The sequence below is a fragment of the Myotis davidii genome, unplaced genomic scaffold (genome assembly GCF_000327345.1).
Source record: "Myotis davidii unplaced genomic scaffold, ASM32734v1 scaffold642, whole genome shotgun sequence".
Classification (NCBI taxonomy): domain Eukaryota; kingdom Metazoa; phylum Chordata; class Mammalia; order Chiroptera; family Vespertilionidae; genus Myotis; species Myotis davidii.
In genome coordinates, this window is record NW_006293957.1 from 2434078 (window position 1) to 2449267 (window position 15190).

At 39.4% G+C, this 15190-nt stretch overlaps 1 protein-coding gene across 4 annotated transcripts in view; it reads right to left on the reverse strand.

The window, feature by feature from the left end:
* Window positions 1-593: 593 nt before the first annotated feature.
* CCSER2 (coiled-coil serine rich protein 2) overlaps window positions 594-15190 on the reverse strand; it is a 185112-nt gene continuing 170515 nt past the window's right edge. For 3 of the 4 annotated variants that reach the window (XM_006767912.2, XM_006767913.2, XM_006767916.2), the window contains one exon: window positions 594-1543. In XM_006767912.2, the coding sequence (XP_006767975.1) occupies window positions 725-1543 (819 nt within the window). In that variant the 3' untranslated portion in view covers window positions 594-724. The remainder of the gene's footprint in view (window positions 1544-15190) is intronic. The other variant, XM_015566671.1, reaches the window with a different exon arrangement.

A 15190-nucleotide genomic window follows, 5' to 3' on the forward strand; every position in this document is an offset into this window, starting at 1 on the left:
GTGTCTTAAACTTTCCAAAATTTATCCAGTACCAAAAGCAAACACAGTGGTGTGCATATATAAACAAAATGTTAAAGTGATATGTAATTGGTTTATACATCCTATGAAACATTTTATCCTGGGTACTTGGTAAGTTAATATTGAGAGCAGCTTACTGATCCTAGCAAGGAAAGACAGAACTCATAGCTTCCCATGGAAGGCAGGGTCTCCTTTGTCCATCATAGAGCTTTCGTATAGACCTTTTCAATCTACGAATCACTGGCCAGAACCCTGCTTACAGACTACCTACTGCTTCCTACCACCACCAAATCTTTACTTAAAAGAAGAACCATGGTCACAAGAGGGCAAGTGAAAAAGAGTGAGGCTCTGACCACAATCAGTCCAGACCGTTAGAGGATGAGGGGCACGAAGGCGCATGTCTTGCCTGCTACGTGGCGGACTGGGCCTTTTCTGGTGTGCGAGCAGTGGTCACAGGGTGAGAGCCTCTGTGGGCCTCTGAGATGGGAAAGCAAACGCTCATGTTCACCTGAGACAAATACACTTCACTGCTATGTGCTTCGACCAGGATATAAATGGAAGAGCCCAAACGAGTAGAAGCTTCCACATTTTAATGTTTTAAGATTCGCAAGCTTTTAATGGAACCTCCACCATGGCAGCAAACTGCATGTAAAGCTATTACAGATTTTTTTAAAAAAAGACAAATTGGCAGGTGATGACTATGTACTTAGTGTATCTTTGGTTTAGGAAGACGAGAATACCGATTAGACGACAAACCATCCCCAGAATTCAAATTGCCATTTGGGTTCTGCATGATCTCTTTTCTCTTTGTTAATGGCCTTGGGATACTTGTCTTGGCCTGGAAGTTTTGAGGCTCTGGTCGGGGGTTGATTATTTGTTTTTGTTTAAAAGAGCCAGAAGGAGGGCGGAGCTTAGATGCTCGTGGATTTAGATTATTTGCAAGATTTGTTTGACTAGACGTTAGCTGAATTTTTGCTGAATTACATGGTGCCATTACTGGTAAGTTCTTACAGGTGGGAGTCCTACTTGGAGATGATTCAGAAACTGAAGGAGGTACCAAAGAACTCAAGATGGATGGCTTCAAAAGCTGCAAGGATTTGGGCTGAGACGTGTCGTCCTCTGGTAAAGACTGGTTTCTTCCAACTCTCTTAGCCTGGTCTCCTGAACTCGATTGGGTAAGTGTTTGAGAAGAAGTGGGTACCACCTGCATGTCATTCATTGGATTATTTGCCAAATGATAAGGCTCTGGAGCATCCACGGTCATGTCCCAGCCTGCTGCCGAAGGCGCACTCTTAGCCACCTCCTCAGTGAGCTGCGGGCTTGAGGAGAAAGGCCGGCCTTCCAGGCTACCGCTGCCTTCTTGCTGCAAGTCATGTGCAAAGCTGTCATCCTGGCATGCGGCCCCTGGATGGGCGCCCTGGCCCGCGAGCTCGCTGTGGTCCTCGCTATGCTGCCATTTTGTTAGTTTTCCCTGGGCGTGGTCTGTGGGTCTGGCAAGGCTGCTGGAAGGCTGTAGTACTTGAGGCTATTAAAATTAAAAACAACATTAGCAACAACTCATTTTAGAAATGCCTCCTAGAATTAACATAAGTTCCAATTCGGCTGTGTTGGTACTTACTACGTTTTAATGTAAGAAGTATGTGAGATTCTTTTAAATTAAAAAATAAATTGCAACATTCAACTAAATTCATGAGACACACTAACGAATGATAATGCAAATAAAAATGATACAGGCAGTAAACACTAAACAAGATTCAAAATCAAACAGGAGGAAAGAAAAATCTTAAAAGTACTGATTTATTGTTGAAAAAAGATTCCTGCCTCAATTGACTCATTACATACTTACAACTTTATATATAAGAGTTTGACAGAGGACTTGCATGTCACTTTGTTTTAATCTCCATAAAGCATCTAGATAGTAACTGTGATCTTCAGAATATTACCAATTTTTAAGATTTTTTGAAAAGGAAAGCGGTACACCACTTTATCACACTTGACAAACGGAAGAATTCCTTTAAAAGTGTCAAGGTGCACTACTCTATGGAGAATTAAAATTACCAGCAAATAAGGTTTAGAATTAAGATTGTATTTTCAGTAGATATGAAATTGTATTTAAACAAAAAAAAATCGGTCAATGCACTTAGCTAATGCTAACCCACCTTTAATGTTCTTGCTGAGATGTTTCAGAATAACATATGTTCACCCCTATTTGTCTGTCTCACTGTCATCTGAGGGGTCAGCTGCAATTCTGCTATGGCCGGCACGCAGAAAGCAGGTTTGCCTTCCCCACGAGCGAACACCCACTCAACAAAATTAAAAATGATCAGCCTTTTGAATGATGGCTGAGATTAAGCAAATCTGAAATTGCCTGTACCTTGAACTAAAGCTCAGAAGCCTACAATAGCAAAGTTCTCAAGAGGCCCATGTGCCTTGCACACACTTTTCCTGGAGCTCACTGTGTGGTTAAGATTCTATACAATCAGAGGAAATGTGCTACTTCCATTACTTTTGTGCATTCGCAAAGAAATATGAATCTTAATGTTTTCTTTCAATGGCCCAAAGAGTAGTTTACATGGGGCAGAGCCTATTGTTCCTGTCCTGATTCAGGGCGGTTGCTACAAATGTATAAACACACACACAGCCTCTTTCTATTAAACAATGTGGGCTCAAAGTATCAAAAAGTCTGGCATGGGGCTTTGAAACATGAAATTAAAGGACGATTTTTTACTAATAAAATAGCTTTTCAAAATATGCCAATCCCTAAACAAACCTACACAGTATTTCTAACTTCTCCACAGAAGGGGCGAACCTGTTGATGGCATGCTGCATCACCTGTCCTGCTGCTTTCCCACCTCCTGCACCAGCACTGAGTGAAGGCGTAGGGTCAGCCACCGGGGATTAGGTGATGGCGGGTTACCAGGGGCCGGGAACAAGCTCACTGACTCAGGGTGGGTAGAAGCCATGATGGCAAAGGGCTGATTTGCTATTTAAAAAATAATAAAATCAAGACAATGACTATTCAAAATTAATCTATACGAATATATAATATTAAACTCTCTTACTTGAGAATGTTTAAAATAAATAAGCTATCTCAGTTTTTACTTTCAGTGAAATATCCTAGACTTTAAAGTCAGTGGGCATTTTCACAATCAACCACCACAGAGATGAATAAACTGTCCTTCAAGAATGAAGTTTCTAAAAAAAAGAAGAATGAAGGTACTAAAATCACCATGTAACTAATTCAAAAGACTCTCCTTGGGGTTTCCTTGAGAAAATGACCATGCCAATGTGGTCATAGACTTTAGAAAAATGACCAAGTGGAGAGCAGGACCATGTCAGGCAAACGAAAATATACCAAAGAGGAAAAAAAGCAACTGAATGACTTTGTCTTCCTTCCCCTTTCACCCTAAAAACTATAGTTTCAAGTTAAACATCTTAAAGCAACTAAGACCTTTGAAAATATCAGTAACAATTTAAAAAATGATGCCTTCATCGTAATATGTCTACTGCCAGTAAGAAAAAAAGATATAAATATGTGCTAAAAGCATAAAAAGGTATGATTTTTCTAATTAAGGTGAAGTAATACATTAAGAAAATCAACTCTCCAGAAAAGGGGCAGTGTGAACTGTAGATAGATTATCCATTTGCACTGTTCTGATTACTTGTGTTAACTGACTAGTACTTATCAGAGAACTAAATGGAAATACAGCAGCGAGAACGATGTCTGCTTATATTAAATGCAATGAAGCTCCACATCAAATATGAAAGAACTTGAAAAATAGTTTTTTAAAAATAAAATTTTAAGTCTTTTAACTGAGAGGAGTTAAGATTGAACAATTACCTTTAAAAAGTCTAAACTATCACTTGGTTACATTAAATAAATCAGTGGTTTCTGAATAATGAATAATGTAGATTTTCTGTTTTTACTAAAAGTGGTAGGATATAATTTCCTTATCCTAAAATAAATGTATTGCTTTATTGTTTAATTGAAAACTAGTTTGGAAAATAATTCTACTCTTGTAAAGAAAAACATTTCTTACATTTTGCTAGTTGCCAGATGGGGGAGAGGGGGTGCTGGGGGATGAGAGAAAAAGGTGAAGGGATTAAGAACTACAAATTTGTAGCTATATGACAGTTATCTAATCTAATAAGGAGGGAATATGCTAATTGGCCCTCACTCTGTCGCAAAGATGGTGGCTCCCACAGCCAATAAGGAGGGAATATGCTGACTGCCCTGCCCTCAAAGATGGCAGGATCCACAGCCAATAAGGAGGGAATATGCTAATTGACTGTCATGCCCTCAAAGATGGCGGCACCCACAGCCAATAAGGAGGGAATATGCTAATTGACTGTCATGCCCTCAAAGATGGCGGCACCCACAGCCAATAAGGAGGGAATATGCTAATTGACTGCAACGCCCTCAAAGATGGCGGTGCCCAGTCCCCTCAGCCCCCCAGCTGCCCAGGGCCGCCCGAGGCTCAGGTAACCAGGGCCGGCCGAGGCTTGCGCTGCCGGCAGTGGCAGCAGCAGAGGTGTGATGGGGGTGTCGCCTTCCCCTGATCGCCGGGTCGACTCGGGTCCCTGATGGCTCCCGGACTGTGAGAGGGGGCAGGCCAGGCTGAGGGACCCCCCTCCAGTGCATGAGTTTTCATGCACCAGGCCTCTAGTGAGGATCTAAAGTGCAGCATAGGGAATATAGTCAATAATATTTTAGTAACTATGTATGGTGTCAGATGGGTACTAGATTGATCAGGGTGATCACTCTGTAAGTTATATAAATGTCTAATCATTGAGTTGTGTACCTGAAACTAACATAATACTGTAAGTCAATGGTAATTTAAAAATAAAAAAATTAATTAAAAAAGTCTCTAGAACAAGATCAAGGTATGACTATATCAAGGACCGAGGAACCGACCTGCGCCTGATGTGTGGGAGGTTGTGGAGAGCTGGTTCCCACCCAGGACTGGGCTGCTGAACACGCTGCCCCTTAGCATCCAGCAAGCAAAGGAGAGATGTGTCCTGATAGACTGCTGCTTGCAGTACCACCTCCCAAAATTCTAAACCCTCAAACCTATCAATATAAAGGCAAAATGTTAACAATTCACCTTGCCCACTCTCACTACTGTTTCTATGCTCTCAGACAACTTTAGAATAAATTTAAATATATAAAGAAATATCCATATTTTCATGAATAATAAGACCAACAGGAAGGAATATTAAAGACCATTCATCCATTTTTTAAATGTCAATGATGTGTCGTGCACTGTTAGGTGTAGGAAAAGATGATGGAGCTGAGCACAGTGCTATTCCTGTGGTTGAGAGGCCTCAGGAGGAAGATGGCTAAACAAATGATGAGACCATGTCTCCAGCCAACACGGGACAAAAACAAAACACATGCCTGAGGAGAGAGTCACAGAGGGCATCCAAGAATCGCAAACATCTGAGTGTTAAGATGAGTAGGAGTTTGCCAAGTAGACACAGAGGGAAGAGGGCCCAGTGTGGGAGGACCAGTGCAGGGCACAGAGGCAAATGAAGAACATGGGGTGTTCTAGTAACTTCAAACCATCAGACTGAATTTGGAGAGCACCGTCTGGTGAAAAGTGTAGGCGAGGGTCAGCTCATAAAGGAACTCAGGTCAGGCTAAGCAGGTCTGACCTGTGCAGCAGGTGGTGAGAGATGATGACCTGTGAGCAGCAGAATCATTAAGATCCGATGTGCATTGTACAATGTCACTGGTGGAATCCATGAGGAATGTAGGGGAGGCGATGAGACTGTACGCAGCGCAGCCAGGTAGGCAGCGGGGCTGTTGCCAGCAGCCGGGGTGAATGGTAAGGGTCTAACATTAGGACAGTGACAGAAACACTGGAAAGGATTGGAAGAGATTTTGAAGGTGGAACAGGTAAGAGGCTGCTCAGGAGGAATTTAAGCTGAGTCGCAGGTTTCTGGCCTTGGAGATGCAAGACGAGTGCTGCTGCCCTGCACAAGAACAAAAGCCTCAGGGGGAAGCTGCCCACCATTTCAGCCTTAGCCCACAGGATTCCAGGCAAAAGGAACCCCAGGAAATTAAAGGAATATTAAAGACCATTCATCCATTTTTTAAATGTCAATGATGTGTTGTGCACTGTTATTTAAAGGAATTAAGTATTCCTTTAATTTCCTGGGCCATCAGGAAACGCCCAGAGTCACAAACAAGTAGAACTTCATTCCGCGGTCCTTGGTGACTGAAGCTTTAAAATGTGCACCCACCCTAGACTTACAGAGCCAAGTGCTTCTAACTGGACCCAGTAACGTTCAGTCTTACTTTACTTAAACATGCACTTCAGCACACAATTCTGAGAATTCTCAGAAGCAATGCTTACAAGTGTTAAGGTCAAGAGTGCTAGCAACAAGTACTACTGGGTAATTAATTGTGCAAGGGATTGCTAAGCATCTTCAGTGACCATCTTTAAATGTTTATTTTACATTTATGGTATGGTATGTTTACAGAGATAACTAGAGACTAGGAGCTTCTACAGGCATGCTCCAGCTTTATTCATTTTTTTGTTGTTGTAGTTAGTATCCCTAGTATTTGGCACACAATCCTATATAGTAAAACCCTAATATGCAAATCGACCGAAGGGTGGAACGACTGGTCGCTATGATGCGCACTGATCACCAGGTGGTGGCGGCAGCATTAAGGACCCCTCGGGGGATCTCCAACTGCTGGCTTAGGCTGGCTGCAGACATCCTGCGAGAGGTCCCGAACTGTGAGAGGGCACAGGCCGGGCTGAGGGATCCCCCCCCCCTCCCAGTGCATGAATGTCATGCACTGGGCCTCTAGTAGGAAATATACACTGTATACAGCAGTGGGCAAAAGTAGGTTCACAGTTGTGAGTACATGAAATGCAGTTAATAATCATAACCTGCATGCCTTTTTGTCTATACTACTTTTGCCCACCCCAGTGTGTGTGTGTGTGTATACACACACACACACACACATATATATGGATGTATGTACATATATATTTTCTAGAAAAATTAATAACTTATTAGTGAGTGTTATATTCAAGAATTACTTCTTTGATAATAAATTATCAAAATGATACTTCCCTATTAGGTCAATGATGCAGCACTAATAATCAAATAAAAACAAGCTTAAAAAAATACTGATGAAAAAAATAATTATAAAAATGTTTACCTTAAGTAAGTTTAGGATTAGCTTAGTGGTTCATGATTAGAAGGACAGCAGTAAAGATTATCTTTGAACTTGAACACAGCACTTCTCATAATGGCCCACCAGCCAAGCCACAAATATGTTTTACTTGGGGACCACATATTTGTGGATAAAATGAGTTGTGAAAATTGTCTTAACCAAGCATTCAGCTATTTCTATTTCTAATAATTAAATACATTTCATAATATTCATGTAAAATACTTATCATAAGACCTTCCTAGCACATCAAATATGCTCAATAAATGTCAATTACGATTTAGGTGTGAAAATGATGAATTTAAGCCATGGTCTTTTTGTAACTGGGTCTTGAAAAAAAAAAGCGGCAAGTTCTATAGCAGTATAGTAATAAATTAGTTGCTACTGAGTAAGAGGTTTCAATAATGCCAGTCACACCTAAATGTTTTAAGTCCACAGCAGTTATATGTGATATGACATGGAGTCAAGGCTCCTCTCTGGAGACGCACCAGAGTTAGCACATGCAAGACACTTTCCCATTTAGAAAAGGTCTACATATGGCTAAGAGCCAGCACCACACCCAGTGAATCACTGAGTTAGCTCTTACAGTCAGACGGATCTGGGTTTGAATCCTGAGTCTATCACTTACTATGTGTGAGATGCTGAGTGAATTATCTTACTCCTCTGAGATGGAATTTCATGATTTATAAAATTAGGATGATAACAATATCTACACCACATCAAGTAATTGTAAGCAGTAATGATGACATTCACAAACACCTGAGGAATAGTATGCTGTGGGCTGAGAACAGGGCTTCCTTCTTTCCAAGGGTAGACAGCCAGACTCTCATTTTGTATCTGGTCTCTCATTATTACAAGACCCTAGGTCAGTGGTCCTCAACCTTCCTTTAATGCCACGACCCTTTAATACAGTTCCTCATGTTGTGGTGACCCCCAACCATAAAGTTATTTTAGTTGCTACTTCATAACTGTAATTTTGCTGCTGTTATGAATCGTAATGTAAATATCTGATATGCAGGATGTATTTTCATTGTTACAAATTGAACATAATTAAAGCATAGTGATTAATCACAAAAACAATATTTAATTATATATGTGTTTTCTGATGGTCTAAGGCGACCCCTGTGAAAGGGTCGTTCGACCCCCAAAGGGGTCGCGACCCACAGGTTGAGAACCGCTGCCCTAGGTGAAAGGTCATGTTTTCTTTTGGTAAATAAGTAAACTGAAGTTAAATAAACTTAAGCAACATGTCCAAATTCACACACTTTATCAAATGGCAAAACCAGTAATTTGTACCACAGAGAATTTAAAATGCAGTGCTAAAACTTTATTATTGTGCTATTTGGGTAATTCCAATGAGTTCACAGACTTTTAGAATATGCAACATAGCCAGATGATTATTTAAAAAACTCAGTGGGCATATTCAATACCAACATTCAGGTGTTGAATAATGCCCTATTTCTTTCTTAGCTGATCTATACTACACAGGATAATTCTCAAACTCAAGCCACACTGTGGAACGGTATTTCTGGGGAAAAGTGGTTTCAAGTGATCCACTTGAAAAAATACACTGAATACAAGGAAAGGTAAATTAGCACTCATCACTAAGAAGAACTTCACCTTCACCGTTTCATACTAGTTCCAAGATTTTTAGCATTACCATAAGAAACAATACTCATACTAGTTTCCGTAAACATTCTAAAGTCACCAATAATAATAAAATGGCAGCTAGACACGATAAGAGTAAAAAGATGTCTAAGTCTGCAAGGCAGAAAGCAGGAAATGTTCTCAAGTGTCATAATGTTATAACAGAAAACAGGAATTGCTTAACATTATTTTCTTGGTCCATACATGCTTATTATTAATATTAAATACATTTTAAAGGTTTAAGAAAGATGGCAATGGTGCCATCTGTAACATGCCTATAATTTCATGCAGGCTCTGACATGCATCATGCAAACTGGGGGGAAAACAAACACACAAGAATGACAATGAGGATGGTGGTAGGAGAATCTGAAATTGTACTGTACCACGCTTTGTCAGAGAAGTAATGGACTAACTTCTCAACTCCTTGCCAAAGGCGTAATGGGAGAGCAGAGACAAGAAAGAGACAGGACAATGGCGTCAGAGAGCACATACACCCCGAGGCACTGCCAGGGCTGGGTAGCAGCCAACAGTACCTGCTCTGCCTTTTTTTTTTCTAGGCATCCTTAACGTGTTTGTATGAAATGAAAACATTTTAATAGATTTATACTTTCCTGCTCAAGTGTTATATTTTCTTGCAAGTTAACACAAATAAATATTCATATCCACAGAACAATGTCTATAAAAGTTCTCATATTTAAAAGGAATCACTTGGAGAATATTTCCAAATAAATTTTCAAAAGAATTCTGACACAATTTAATATTCATACTTCAAAGATCTAAAAAGGTTTAGCTACATGTAATCACAAAAAAATAGAAATTATTTTTAATAATTTCAGTCTTCCACATTATAAACTGAACACAACTCAATATTTGTTTGTTTACTTTTATGACTGCTGCTACATTAGACTGAGAAAAGCATAATCTGACCTTCGTGTATGTCTTAAATATAATGTCCTAAACAGTAAGTGAGGTGTCACACATCACTGCAGAGATGGAGACACGAACGAGTCCCTGGTCTAACTATAGTCCCAACTTGTTTACAGGTTCAGGTACCTGTGGTCTCAGGTACCTGTGATCAGCCATGGTCCGAAAACATTAAATGGAAAATTCCAGGAATAAACAATTCATATGTTTTTAGCTGTGTGCTGTTCCAAGTGGTCTGATGAAATCTCACTCTGGAGACCCACGAGATGTAAACCACCCTATGTCCACACACATCCACGCTGTGTGCCACCTGCCATAGTAACTGAGGAGCCCTGCTGTTTCAGACCCATGTGCACAGCCCCACAGAGCTCATGCTAGAGTCACCCTCACTTTACTTAATAATACCCCAAAGCACAAGATAGTGATGCTGGCAATTCGAATATGCCAAAAAGAACCATAGAGTGCATCCTCTTTAAGTTGAAAAGGTGTGTGTGTATAGGAAGGAAAATAGTGTATACATAAGGGTTCGGCACTATCTACGGTTTCCGGCGTCCACTGGAGATTTCTAAATGTATCCCCTGAAGATGAGGGAGACCGCTGCAGAGTAAATGAATTCCACTCTAGAATCCACACAACCCACTCACAGCCTCCAGGCTTCTTGGAAACCAGGAATGCTCTTGTTTCCTTATAGCTCAGAATGGTGCCTCGACTATCAGAGAGTTTAGAAGAGACACCTGATTTATAAACATAAATCATAAACAAATTCTAAAATAAGAAATTCATTGGCTCTTCCAAGTTATCAGTTAACTGCTTAAGTGTACAGATGATATGTAGAACTGTGCACCTGAAACTGTATAATTTTGTTAACCAGTATTATTCCAATAAATTCAATAATAAGTTAAAAATTAAAAAAAATCCCTCCCTCCCAAAAAAACTATCAGTGAATAATAGCGACTTAAGTAAGCATTTACTACACAGGCACAATCAGTATAAGATGCTTAATTTTCATATCTCTGAGACACAGGACCATCCGTATCTAGTTTTGGAATGCAAAGTAGTTCAGAAAACAAAACTAAGTAACTTCAAAATAGCACAATTCCCTGGTCTGACCAATATGCACGGTCCATTCATCCAGAGCGGATACGCAGGCACCAGCACAGCACACACAGCGAGCGTCCCACCGTCTGCAGAGCAGCTATTATGAGGCGTGCACAGAGAACGGCAGCCGCTGTGTTTCTCATAATTGCAAGGTGTCGAGACAGAAACGAACTCATGCCTAAGCTTAGAGGACAGCCTCCTGGAACATGAATTTTATGCATATTTCTAGTCAAAAATGAACAAAGAACGATATTCTACAGTAACTGCACTTCAAAGAAGTAGCTTACTGTAAAATGCAATTGTTCCGTTTTTACTGAGTTACCCTAGATTCCATTTCACTGGAAAATATTTTATTTTTATGAAAAGTCACTCCTAAAGCTAACTTCTCACGAAAGCATGAAAAGGGATGCAGTTCTCAGATGTGAAGCTAGTCACGTGGTGAAGCCACTCTGACTGAGCCATGGTAACACACCCCTTAAACAACACACCCATGTCTCTAGAAAGGCGAGCCTTTAATGAACGTCCTCTAGAAACCTACTGACGTACAGCGATGCTGACACTGATTTATATGCAAGAATGGCCTGCATTGCAATAGTATCTCTATTAATAGGGAAAAATGGAGACAATACCAATGCCCAACAACAGGAAACTATTAAATAAATTAGAGTATATCCACATGGTAATATAATGTCATGAAGCCATTAAAATGTTTTTAAGAAATATTAACTATGTAAGAAATGTTCACATAATGACACTATGTGAGAAAAAAACAAAACAAAAATTGAGAAGAAAGTATGAGTGTAGATGTCCTAAGAGAAAGTACTACTTGGAGAATATTTTATCTGAATGGTAACTTTATGCACAATGTGCTGAGTGTTGAGTGCACAGTTCCATTCAGGGAATACACACTGGGCTGTAATGAAGTGTTGCTTTTCAAAAAGGGAGCGAGCCCTGCCTGCAGGTTATAAGGGAAGGAGAAGGATATTAGACAATATAATCACCATTGTTCATGGCGTTCTGGTAAATACAGTTAGTTATTATTATAATATAAATTTAGAAATCAGGCAGCATTACAAAAATCTGCTGGGCTATTAAGACATAAACATGATGTATGTGATTTTTGGTGTTTCAAAACATTTTTTTTCTTCCCATCTCAGTTATTGCACATATAAGCTACAAGTAGATAAGATTTCTAAATTCATTCAAGCAAGGTGTTAAACAGAAAACTTCAGAAGTCATATTAGGCATGTTAAAAAGTTGGTATTATTTCAAAATAAATTTTTTGAATAAGTTATGTATTCCTAAAAGCATATACTCTGGCAAGAAATGCTATTTGAGATTACCACTAAGGCTTTTTACTTGCCAAAAGGAATGATTTTTGTTAACTACCACTGTGCGGTAGGTTAGCTGTTGTTTCTGATTTCAGACTGCTGGAAATTAGAGCGGCTGGGCCAATGCCAGCCAAGTCGATCTGGACAAAAGCTGAGGTGCTTAAGGAGACAGGAGGACCCCACAGGGAGATGCTTTCTGCTGGCCCAGAGGAAGCTCTCATTGGAGACTGGAGGTCAAACATCCTCACTTTGAGACTAGTGACACACTGGAGAAAAGAAATATAAGTCAAAATGTCTCAAGAAAGGAAAAAAAATACTCGAAGACGAGGACTTCCCTTTTATCTCAATTTTTCCAGAATTATTCTTAAGTTCGGCCAAGGGCATCCCTGGCCAGGGCAGCTTCCTGGAGTGACTAGAGCTACACACTCCCTGTCAACATGAGTTGTTCACTTTGCATATGGCGACCAGGCTATCTTTTTATGCTGGAAGGTCTACTATTTGTTTGCTTATTTATTTTTGAAGTCTCATCCTAGGGCGTGCTTATCGAGAAGGGGTGGGAGGGAGCGAAAGAAAGAGAAATACATTGATGTGAGAGAGAAACATCAATTATTTGCCCTCCAGACTGGGGATTGAACTGCAACCCAGGTAACCCAGTTATGCGCCCTGACCAAGAGTCAAACTGGCAACCTTTCGGTGCACAGGACAACACTCCACCAACTGAGCCACTCTGGCAAGGGAAAGTCTACTGTTGCTCTACATTAAAAAGAGCCAAAACAGATTGCCTGATGACTAATAATCAACCCTACCTGGCTTCTACATTTAGAATTAAAGGCAGTTCACTTATGTTGATGTTCAAGAGAGCATCAGAATGAATGTATTAATGAAACATTATAATGTAGGCCAACTCACTCAACTATCTATCATCCCTTACAGAACTATCCAAAAAAAAAAAAAAAATCAGCACTAGGAATACCATATTAACTAACTGTGGAGAAAAATATTATTTCACTGAATGTTAGTGTAGGAAAAGGAAATATCTGAAAAAAGACTGGATTTGCTTCCATAATTCCATACCCTTTTCTTTCTCTATATTTTATCATTAAAAAATAAAAATGATTTTATTGTTTAATTGCTTCAGCTGTTCTCAGGGTAAACTCAAAACTGTGTACTAGGCTAGAGCCTATTTCTCCTCGAAAGGATCATTTCTAGCTCAGCTCTCTTAAAGTTAAGAACAAGTCTAGTGGTCACTTTCCACGAGCGTCCAGGGTCAGCTCTCGCAGCTGCACAGGCTGGGAAAGATTCCCGTGCACAGGTACCGTCTCCTAGGTGGCTCACACAGCCACACTCGGACAACCTACACTTTCTTTTACTAACTTGGAGCTACAAAGGAGGTTTGTTCTAGAAAAGCTAGAAATACACGTTTTGATAGCGGTGTTGCACGACAGTGCTCCTTCATAGCTGGAAATGAAAATGACAACTCTACACCCGATAGGAAAGGAGGGAGAAGCATTTGCAAATGGAGGGACAAGAAAATTTTAAAGCTATACAAATAAGAAACTAGTGACATGGATGTTTCCAAAAAACATATTTTTTTAAAAAATCTAAAATATTTTCAATACAGAATAATCAAACCTCAAATTCCACTCCCATATTGCAGCTACTGAGGGAAGGAGAATGGGGAGAAGCATGGTGGGAGAAAGGAACAAGGCTAAACGCAGCCTTCAGTAAATTCAGTCACGTGTTAACCTGAGGTCAACCTGTCACCCATGCTGTTTACTGGCTACAAGCCCAAAATACAGTCTCACTTGTAACTGCACTTGAAATTCAGAGTAGTTCGCTAGCAAGTTAGAATAATTCCTTATGATCAAAAAATCTTTAAATAGAGGAGAAAAGAAAGCAACTTACTTGAAGATACGAGAGGCAAAAAAGGAGGGTTTACAAAGATGGTAAGAGATGTAAAAGGAAGAGGAGGAAGAAAAATTCCTCTTTTTGCTGCATCCACTAAACAAATTCACTTGCTGCTAAATACTTGATATAAAAGGCTATACAAACTCTCTATTTATCTTTAAAACAAACAGCCAAAAAATAAACTTCAACACTGTCTCAAATTCATCTTGATTCCTAATAATTTTGATTAATTAAAAAATAAATTTTTATTTTAATAAATCACATTTTTAATTGCTTAAAATTGCTCCCTTTTGGCCTTTCAATACATCACATAGATAAGGATAATTTATGAAAAAATTGATATGAATCACAAGTTAGGGTAAATCTGTGGAGAAGGCATGAAAGTGACTGACAATATTTATATCTCTTTTTCATTAACATTAGCTTTTTTGGGTGACTTTTCAAAAAAGATAAAATATAACCAACTTACCAGACGTACTTAAGTACATAATGTGAAATAATACACAATGTCTTGGAAAGCAGATTTAATGTAAACAAATCTTTTTAAGTCACATCAGAAATGTTAGTAAACCATGCACATTCAAAAGCCATTTCCTTTGTACTGTAAGCAGCTGATAAATTAAAAGGACAGATTAATTGTTAAAAAACACCCTTGAAAACTGATTTACAAGATTTTTCTTTTAAAAGACAGTGAAAAGTAATCAAACCCTTTTGATTAGGAAATGTTTAAAGAAATGTGCAATGGTCTGCTATGCCTGTTCCCTAAACAGTATGCATCTGTTCATTATACCACTGCTAATAGCATAATTTCCCCCCAGAAAACTCAGAGTCATTGAATTCCACATGGAATCATCAGACATGTGCTTGGAAGTGAACACACTGTTGTGATAGTGTACATCTTAAACATAACTAGGTCAAAACAATTTTGATTCACATATATCCAGGTCATTAAAAGCACAACGCACTAGAGACAGGTGAAGGTTTGCAGGATTAGAGCCACTGGCAATAGGTGTTAACAGCTTTAGAATAAAAAGGAGTCAGATAGCTTTCTGCAGGCTCTAAGTAGAAGTCTATT